Source organism: Pediculus humanus, genomic scaffold, assembly GCF_000006295.1.
Source record: "Pediculus humanus corporis 1103172108244 genomic scaffold, whole genome shotgun sequence".
Lineage (NCBI taxonomy): Eukaryota > Metazoa > Arthropoda > Insecta > Psocodea > Pediculidae > Pediculus > Pediculus humanus.
In genome coordinates, this window is record NW_002987814.1 from 131,727 (window position 1) to 142,581 (window position 10,855).

Here is a 10,855-nt window from a genome sequence, read left to right on the forward strand (position 1 = left end):
TGCATTAAAAACAAAAAAAAAAAAAAAAAGAATTATCAAGATTCATAAAGTTCGCCATTCATTCCACCGCCATATTTAAAAAAAAGTATATGTCGTCGTAGGTTGTAAACTAGTCAAAATAAGTTATCAAATATGATGACTATTAAATGGGATTTATCAGGTTTCAGATTCAACGGTCGTTTGTGCCAGTTTTTTAAAAAATTATTAAAGGAAATCTGGGTATGAATTTACATTACTAAAGAATAAAACGGACTTGGGTTTAGTTCTTTTTTAATAATTACGTGAAGTGTATGTACCTAAGTGTTGTTTAGTTGTTTTAAAGCCAATAATAAATAAAACTTCGCGCAAAAAATTTTTAATTCGGATTTTTTGAAATGTTTTTCATTTAATTAACGACAAATCACAATAAGAAAATAATAAATTTTTTTTTATTTTTCTTTTATTTTTTATCGCGTGATATTGGACACTTTTTTTTTTATTTGCCATAAATTAAATTTTTTTTGTTGTCGAAAATGATGATGGAGAGGGTTTCACTCTTTTGTTTATTTACATTTCTCGCGCCAAATTTAATCGTGGCAAAAGAATACACTGCTGTTATGGTTGTTAAAAGTGTTTTCAGAGATTTAATCGATTGTACATTTTATGACGATTCAACAACACAGTGCATGGAAGATAGAACGACGCGAAATATACATAATTTAAATACAGTTTTAAAACCGAATTTAGATTCGACATTTTCGGAAAGATCTGGTAAAAATATAGATGTTAACAACAACAACAACGATGATGATGCAGAATTGGAAAATTTAAAAAATGAAAATTTTAACATGGTACGAGAAATTCAAAATCGAACCGTTGAATCCAGAGGGTTAATCGACGAGTTGAGTGAATTCCTGACTTATCTAACATCAAAATTTTTAAGTCCTTTTATGATTAATAATAATGATGACGATGGTAAAAATAACAACAGCAACGAAGTTGTTGAAGGTTAGTGTTACTAATTAATTATTATTTTCTTTTGTTATAAAAAACTTAATATTGAGGTTAGGAAAAGTACAAAGTAATTTTCTTTTTTTCTTTTATTTTCGGGTCAAAATTAAATTAAAACTTATCGCCCACGTTTTTACTCGTTTTCAATAAACTCTAGTCGTGATCTTCACGTTTTTTTTTCTCTTTCATAAAATAATTTACAGCTAATACACGATTCATTAAAAAAATTTTTCTCAAAATCAAACTCAAGCTACAACACTTACATTGTATCAAAATCTTTTTTTTTTTTATTGGGGTTTAAGGTTAAAAAAAATTTATGTGTTTAAGATATTGTTTGAGGGATTCTTTATACTGTATGGAAAATTTTAAAATTTTGTCTGTTTCATTTAATATCATTACTTCATTTGATTTAAAAAAAGTACTCGGGTTCTCTGTCATTCGGTTAATCTGTCAAATTGGTTTGTATGAGTAAATTTTTTTATTGACACATTGAAAAAGGTGTAACCCATTGAATTAAAACCTTTGAAAGGATTATTATAACAAGGTTTGTTTTTACTCAAAGTCAATAAATAATAAATTTCATGTATACCAAGTAATAAGTCAAGTTGTAAAAGTTGAATTTTTGTCAACATTCAACTAATTAAGTAAAATATCATCAAAACCTTAGATAAATTAATTACATAAAAATTTTTTAATTTGTTACATAAAAAAAAAAAAAATCATGTTGAGTTGTTAGTAATCATTTTTTTTTTTTTTTTTTTAACTTGTGAAATAATACCGCGATTAAAAAATTTGATTTCGATTTTCAATGTCAGTTTTTTTTTTTTTTTTTGTATAAAATAAAAAAAAAAAAATTTGACAAGATTAATGGTGCCATTTTATTTTTTTTTTGTTTTGAATAGAGCCGTCATAATTATTCGGACTAGTTTTTTATTTTTTTATTTTTTTCTATTAAAATTATTAGAGCGTAAAAATGTTGTCTGAATTTAAAAATTTATTAACAATTACTTTCAATCACATTCATTCAAAGTAATTAATTGTTTGACATTCTTTATAAAATAATTAAACATTATTTTAAACATTTTTTTTTAATTATCTTCTGCTTGTGACGTAGGTCGGAAAATTTATATAAATTTGAAATTTTTTTTTTTTAAATGTTATCAAAATTCAATACTCAAAATTAATTTCTTTCTTTCTTTTTCAACTTTTTGTTTAATAACAAATGAAAATCCTTTGGAAAAATTTTAATTTACATCTTTATTTATTTATTTATTTTGTTATTTAAATAAATTCGGTTAGGATGTCAATATTCACATCTTCCTACATAATATTTTTTTCTCCTCGTCGTAAGATAATCTTTCTTTTTATGTATAAATAAAGATGAATAATTGGCCTATAAGATAGTAGTAAAGGTGATTGTTAGAGAAAATTACAAATAAATAAATAAATTGAAAGAAAAAAAAAAAAAATTTGCTGAACTTTAACCTCGTGCCAAATTTTAAATATTCATTTTTTTTTTTTTTTTTTTTTCGTAAGCTATTTCACCGGCTTCTTTATTATTATAATTAACACCGAATAATTTTCTTAAATGTTTTTTTTTTTAAAATTATGAATTAATTTATTTGACTGCAAATATTTGCATAAAATTTATAATTAGAAAGTGGGTGAGAAATAGATTTACTTATAAGGGTAAATGAAGATTTTTTATCTATGTATGTGTACCTGCCATTCGTTAATAAATTATTTTCTCATCGTATATGATAATCAAAGTTGAGTTTTTATAGCAAAATCATTAAATTGCATTTAAACGTATATTTAATTAAAAAAAAATTCAGGGTAAAGAGTTGGAAAATGAAATTTATTATTAATTTTTCATTAAACTTTTACCTCTATGAGGTATTTTGCGTTAAATAAGAGAATAAATATATTTTTAAACAATAGCAAATTTAACACAGTTTTTTAATTTCGATGATTTATTAATTAATTCTTTACGGTGTGGTTGGTGGCAATGGCGATGGCGATGGCGAAAAGGAAAAAGTTATTTAAATAATTTAAAAAGTATATATGTATATGAAATTATAATAAAACATTTAAAATTAAATGCGTGAACCGCAAAAAATTTCAAAAAAAAAAAAAAAAAAAAAGAACCATTTTGTTTTCTTTGAAATTTTCTAAAACAAGAGATTATGTTAAATTTTTTTTTTTTTTGCGGTTGAGTTTGAGGTTTTGCTGTCGATAGTTACGTAAAAAAAAAAAAAAAAAAAAAAATGAATGTTATTATTAATTATTAAATTATGCGACGGTTAAAAATTTTCCATACCGGTACATAATAAACAAATACTTTGATTAATAATATTTATATTGATTATCGATTGGGGATCGATTATCGATCGATCCGTGAAACATCTTTTAAATATTCGATGAAAGGAAAAAATGAGTTATTTATTATTAATACGTTTTTTATGTATTTGTAGGGAGGGAGGTGATAATTGCTATGATAAATAACTAATTTTAATTGAATATAATAGATTTTTTTTTTTTTTTTTTTGGGGGGGGGGTTTACCTTAAATAGAAAAAGAAATAATAATAATAATCGGGGTTGAGCCATAATTAACATTTGATTTTGATTTTTTTCGTAAATGGAATTTAAAATTGATTTTGACTAATTTAAGGACACCCACACGGGTATCACATAAATCGAATAGGTATTTATTATTATTATTATTATTATTAACTGTTATTTATTTCGCTAAGTGTCACTCACTAGTTTATTAACTAGGTTTAACGACGTACCTTGGCAACTCTTATTGAATTCCTACGATGGTGAATGTGTTCCTCCATTATTTTTTACCTCTTGTTTTTATTATGAGCGATAATTTTTTTAAATCGAAAAAATTTAAATAATTTATTGACAAAATGAACAGGTACCGTTCGAGGTTTGTTTCCTTTTTTCCTTTTTTTTTTTTAATTAATGATAGGTGAAGGAAATCAAATCGGGACTTTTTATCTCGCAAAGAAAAATTTTATTTGTATTTCTTTTGTAACCTTTGACACTTGTATCAAGTTTAAATTCACGGTTAATGAAGTAAAAACAAAATTTTTTTTGTTTAAATACGAGAAAGAGAGAGAGAGAGAGAGAGAGAGAGAGAGAGAGAGAGAGAGAGAGAGAGAGAGAGAGAGAGAGAGAGAGAGAAATAGTCGTAAATCCACAAAAGAACGTAAAATAAAAAACATTAGTTTATGAACTTTCTTTTCAAAGAAAAAGTTTAGGCATCGATTGTAAAACAGAAAAAACCTGATTTTAATTGTATTAAATTTTGAAATGGTTTTTTTAAACAACGGGAACCGCATCATCATTATCATTATCATCATCATCATCATCGTGATAATAAAGTTGAACTGTGTGCTTGTTGTGCTCGTGTGTGTGTTTGTGTTTGTGTTTGTATGGAAGGTGCCTCATCAAAATGTGGTTTGACCGGTACAAGAAATCTAAAAAAAAAAAAAAAAAACAACAAGAAAAAAAATTTTTTTTTTGTACCTAGTGGTGATGGTGGTCAATGATGACGTTTACGAGAGAAACAAAATAATAATAATAATAAATTTTTTTTTTTTTACTTACAAAAAAGAAAAATTTTTTTCTCGATTTTCACGTTTAAAAGTTTTTCTTTTTTATTTTTTTATTGGATTTTACAAAATTTTCCCACTAATAAAAAAAATATTAAGGTTAAAAATTTTCAAAATTTTCCAATTTTTCTTACTCGAGGGCGATTGTAAAAAATTTTGCTTTTATTAATACAAAAAAAAAAAAAAGAGAAAAATTATTTTAAAATAACGTTCGAATAATAATAATAATAATAATAATAATAATAATAATAATAATAAAAGCCAACGGCCATAGCGTGCTGGTCACACCGGTTCCCGTACGATCACCGAAGTTAAGCAGCATCGGGCGTGGTGCAAACTTGGATGGGTGACCGTTTGAGAACGCCACGTGCTGTTGGCTTAAAAAGAGCAAAAAAATGAGAACAAGACAAAGTAAGAACCAAAAACAAAATCTTGTTCTACTGTCGACCTGAGGCAGCTCGACGAGAACGTGAATTTCACTGCTTCTGACCCTGGCCACTCCAAAGATGTTAGTCACCGGAGCCCAGTTCAGGAGACAAATCGTTCCCATCGAAAAAGACGGACTCAGGAAGACCTTCAAGAATTGATGTGGTGCTATCTTATAATAAGTGGCACCACCGAAATTCGAGTATTTGTCCCTAAGGAATCGGGTAGAAACCTCGGATAAATACTTAAAAACTCCGACAAGTAGCCTTGTCGTGTTTAATGGTGGATAATAATAATAATAATAATCAAAATTAGGGAGGAGAGGAGAGGGAAGGGGCAGAGGGGAAGGGAGGGGAGGACTGGTAAAATTTTCTTCCATTTTTTCTTTTTTTTAATTTTTTGCTTTTTCAAATTGAAAACCTTTTGTTCTCGACGTATTATTCATTTTGCCTTTAGGTTTTCTTTTTTTTTAGTTTTATTATTATTATTATTATTATTATTATTATTATTATTATTATTATTATTATTATTATTATTAATTTTATATCAAATAAAAATTTATTGATGATGAAAAAAAAGAGAAAATTTTTTGAAATTTATGAATTTTTTTTATTTTCAAATTTATTTCGCGTTTCAAAAAATAAAAAGGTTTTAAAATCATTCACACGTGTTAAAACATCTCTCTCTCTCTTTCTGTCTCTCTCTCTCTCTCTCTCTCTCTCTCTCTCTCTCTCTTTTATGTAACTTTTACGTATAAAAAATATGATTTTTCTTTTTAAAAAGAAAAAAAATTTATCGATCGATACGTTTTTTTTGTTGTTGTTGTTATTTCGTCGTTTTGATCTTGAATCGAATCGAAAGACAATCACAACAATCACAACAACAACAACAACAACAACAACAACCTGAATATATAATAGTCACGAAAGAAAAAAATAAGGTTTCTTTCATAAGAATTAATGTGTGTGTGTTTGATTAAATAGTGAAAGCAAAAAAACGCGTAAATGCGTAAAACAGTTGAACGGAAATTTCCTTTTTTAAATATGAAGTCGAAGCCATTACGACGAATTCGATTTGTTTCGCTTTTGGATTTGCCTACTTTTATTTAATTTTGATTTTTTTTCGGAGGTGAAATTTTCGTTTAACTTATTCATTATCATTATCATTATTATTATTATACGAAATGATGACATCACTGACATTTTAAAATTGAATGAATAAAAAAATGCTCCGACGGTTAATTAAAAAAAATAATGATGATAATAAATAAATGAACTTTTCTTTTTGCTTGTGTAATTTATTTTCCCTTCGTTTTTATATTCAATAACATATTGAACATTAATAATTTTTTAAATCGTAATTATTATCATTATTATTATTATCATTATTATTATTATTATTATTGAAATGATTGTCATAATCTATCGATTTCAAGTTTTTTATGTAAATTTTTTTTTTTTTTTTTCCAATTCGAGGGATTCCCTAATTAATATTTTTTTAAAATTCATTATTTTATTATTAGTTTATTATCATTATCATCGTCAATCCGCCGCCGAGTTTTATTTATTAATCACAATCGTAATAATAATAATATTAATAATAATGGAAAAAATAAATAATTTTTTTTATTTAACCGTTGCCTTAAGGGTTTTAAAAAAATAAGTTGAGGATTTATTTTACAATATTTTTCCCTTTTCCCCCCTTTCTTTTCCTTTTTTTCTTCTTCTTTAAATTAATTTTTCGTTTTTTATTTTTTCAAATAGTATTTGATACGTTTTTAGTAAAAAGATATCGAAAAAGGAAAAGAAATAAATAAATAAAGAATAATAATATATTTTATTTCGCGTTTTATTTTTTAATTAAACAATTTGAAATTTTTATTATTTTAAACCAATATTTGTAACGTGAAAGGGAGGGAGAAATTGAAGAAAGAGAAAGAGAGAGGGAAAGAGAGAGAGAGAGAGAAAGAAAGAAAAATTAACTTAAAGCTTTTAATAGTTTTTTTTTTGACTTGTTTTCTTTTATATAAACGTTGCGGTTTAGTCTAAGATCAAAGAAAAACAACAAATGCATGCGGTTTTTTAAAAAATACATTTTAAACAAAAAAAAAAAAAAAAGTAAACAAGTCGAATATTTAACTTTTCTCACAATGAAAGGAAAATCCTTCATTTAATCCTTTCAAGGGATTGGGGGAGGGGTTGGGGGCGGCTGGTGGCTGGTTGTTCGGTTGGTTGGTTTTTCTTTTCCCTTGATGTTTGTTTTTTTTTTTTTAAATTTTCTTTTTCTTTTTTTATACGGTTAAATAATAATAATATTAATATTAACTTGTTTTTTAAAAAATAATTAGAATGTAAATGAAACAATCGAAATTTTATTATTCACGCTATACGAACAAACAAACAAACAAACAAACAAACCGAAAGAGAAAAAGTGAAAAAAAATTGTTAATCGATGTCGATTAAACGTCTTCGTGTGTGTGCGTGTGTGCGCGGGTTTTTTTTTTTATGGTGTAATCAGTAGAGGAAATTTTTTAATAATTACTAATTAGAATGAAAAAAAGGAGGAAAATGCGTTACCCGGTGATACCTGGAAGGTAATGACGAATATTTAAAAAAAGTAATTTGTAACGTGTGGGTGGACCCCACAAAAAAAGAAAAAGAAAATTAAATTTTAATATGGGTAATCGGAACAAAATATTAAATTTTTTTTTTTTTTTTTTTATGGAAACGAGAAAATTTTTTCATTACCGTATTCGTCAGGAATGAAAGAGAGAGAGAGAGAGAGAGAGAGAGAGGGGGGGGAGAAAGAAAATTGCAGAGGAAGATAATTAGGACTACTTTTGCTCCAGTTTAAATTTTCTTTTTTTTAACGGTCATTACCGCGCAAGTAAATATATTTTAATCACGATACTATTAAATATTTAAATTATCGACCGTGTAATAATATTTGAAAGTTTGTTGTTTGTTGTTATTTATTTATTTTGAACGTAAATAATTAATAATAATAATAATAATAATAATAATTAATAAAATTAAAATTTTTTTTGTTTTCGATTCGACGATGATTTGTCGTTCGCCATTTTTTTTTTTTTTTTTTTTGGAATTTTATAAAAAAGAAAAACGTAATAAATTATATAAAAATTCGTTTATTATTATTATTATTATTATTTAATATTTCGGTTAACCGCATGTTTTTTTTTTAAAAGTGAAAAATTATTATTATTATTATTATTTCAATATGAAAAAACTCGAATTTTTTCCGTCAATCATTTAATAAATATATTAAACAATAAAATATAAAAAACAAGAACAAATTAATTATATTTCATACGAAAACCAAAAAAGAAGTTTATTATTATTATTATTATTTTCTCGACCTCATTCAACCTGTTGTGGGGGTTCAACCTGTACGGATTTAACAAAAACCTAATTTATCCATAAAAATAAAATAAAAAAAAAAATTATGAATACGATTCACGTGCGTGCGTGCGAGTGTGTGTTTGTTTGTTTGTTTGTCGTTGTTGTTGTTGTTGTTGACATTGACATTGACATTGCAATAATAAATATGTTATTGGGTCGTATATGACGTTGAATCCGCATTTTTTTTTTTTTTGTTTAAACAAATAAAGGAACAAAAAAAAAAGTTTAAAGAGGTTCGTTCGGGTAATTAATTTCATTAATAAAAAATTTTTTTTTTTTAATTCGATAATGAAAATTTTAACCGGTAAATTGTTTTTCTTTTCTTCGTTACGTTAAATTACAGTTATACGGCATTGATAATTAATAATAACAATGATAATGATAATAATAATAATAATAAAATATAATTTTCCATACCCGCGAACGCGTATATTTTTTAATTAGAATTTATCAATAAAATGATAAACTACGGATTATTAGCGTATCATAAGTAATAGAAGGTTTTCGATGTGGATTCACGCACAACAACAACAACAACAACGAACCGGAAACGGAATATTTTATAAAAATATGTTTGTCGTTGTAAAAATTTATCACATCACGTTGTTGAGTTTTTTTTTTTTTTTTTTTTGGTAATCGAGTACCTATTAAAATGTTCGGAAATTTTTTTATTATTATTATTCGACGAAAGGAGGACACCCGAAAAATTTCCAAAAAATAAATCGTGTTTTCGTATTTAGGTTCGATATTGCCTCAAAGGTATTTTTTTTTGGGCGGGGGGAGGGAGGGGGGAATTTAATTATGTAGAGAGGTGTGGGGTTTTAGATTAAAAGATGTGAATAATAATAAAAAAATGTTTTTAAAAAATGTTAAAATTTATTTATTTATTTTAACTTGACATATACAAAGTATTTATTTATAATATGAATATTATCAACGTTCTGTTAATGTCGTCGGTTACAAATGATAATAATAATAATAATAATAATAATAATAATTAAAAGAACTTTTTTAAATAAATCAACGTAAATTATTTACATCATTATATCTAACTAACTTGCTAATATCATGAGAAAACTAATTTAATTTTTGTTTGGTTTTAGTTTTGGTTTTTAAAATAATATTTAAAATGGAGACCCAGAAAGAAACACTTTTTTTTTTTTTTTGTAAAATTACTTTCGTTAAGTATTTAAAATTGGGTCGACATTTTTTTTTTTTTTTTTTTTGATTATTTTTCATATTAAAATGATTTCGTTCGTGACTTTCCCTACCCATGTTCATTTAAGTTCGTTCGTTTTTACTTTTTTTTTTTTTTTTGACGACTACTCTACTCGACGAATATTAACTCAAATATTATTATTATTATTATTATTATTATTATTATTAATATTAGTAGTAGTAGTAGTAGTAGTATCGTGTACGTTATACGGTGATAACGGATTTGATAAAAATTTATTTTTATAATTTTAATATCGCAATAATTTATATTATTAATGTTGAAAATATTTATTTATTTTTTTATTTCGGTTTTCGATTCTCTCTCTCTCTCTCTCATTAAACAAGTTTTTTTTTCTCCCTCTCTCTATTTTTTCAAAATTTCTGTTTCTTTAGTCTATTCTAATAGTTGACCTAATTTTTTTTTAACGTATTTATCGTAGGAGTATCGGAAAAGCGGTGGAAAAAATTAATTTGTATTAATTAATTAATTACTTAAACTCCTCGTGATTATTATTATTATTATTATTTTATCACTACCGCGACAATTTATTAACAATTTTTTTTTTAATTTTTAATCACGAGAGACAGGTTCCAATTCATGGGGAATCATTTTTAGGTTTCTACTTGATCTCATTATTACTGAATGAATGTACTAGCAAAGGGTGTTATTTATTTATTTATTTATTCGATTTTTAAACAAATGTGGAACGTTCGACAACAAGTTGATTTCCTTCATTTTCAAATTCTTAAATAACGTCTTTTTTGATTGCCCTTAAGTGATGGGCAACACGGGTTTCGGTAAAAACTTACGACTTTTGGAAATTATTTCCGGTTTTGTATACTCTCTCTCCACACATCCTCTGAGTTTTTAAAACTCTTACATTTCAGTATTTCTCTCTCTCTCTCTCTCTCTCTCTCTCTCTCTCTCTACCAATACGTGGATATTTCGATTGGTTTAAATTATTTCCGGAATTGGGAGTTTTACGATTGATATCCGATTTTCCGAACAACGTCCAAAACTGTTAAGAAGACCCCCGTCGCAACCGAATTTTGAGTGCGATCGGGAGGTCTTTTAATTTTTCTCATTCACAATTATATTTGGAAATTTTTTAATGAGCTGACACGATGATATTTGAATTTAAAAATTCCACTTTCCATAAAAAAAAAAAAACCGTTCC

General features: G+C 25.6%; 1 protein-coding gene across 1 annotated transcript; it reads left to right on the plus strand.

Annotated features, from left to right (window-relative positions):
- Positions 1–512: 512 nt before the first annotated feature.
- On the plus strand, positions 513–1,328 carry Phum_PHUM461950 (uncharacterized protein; the record flags this gene model as incomplete). The annotated part of the gene is made up of 2 exons (XM_002430029.1): positions 513–987; positions 1,318–1,328. The coding sequence occupies 2 exons, from the start codon at positions 513–515 to the stop codon at positions 1,326–1,328; spliced, it is 486 nt and encodes a 161-aa protein (XP_002430074.1).
- Positions 1,329–10,855: the final 9,527 nt, after the last annotated feature.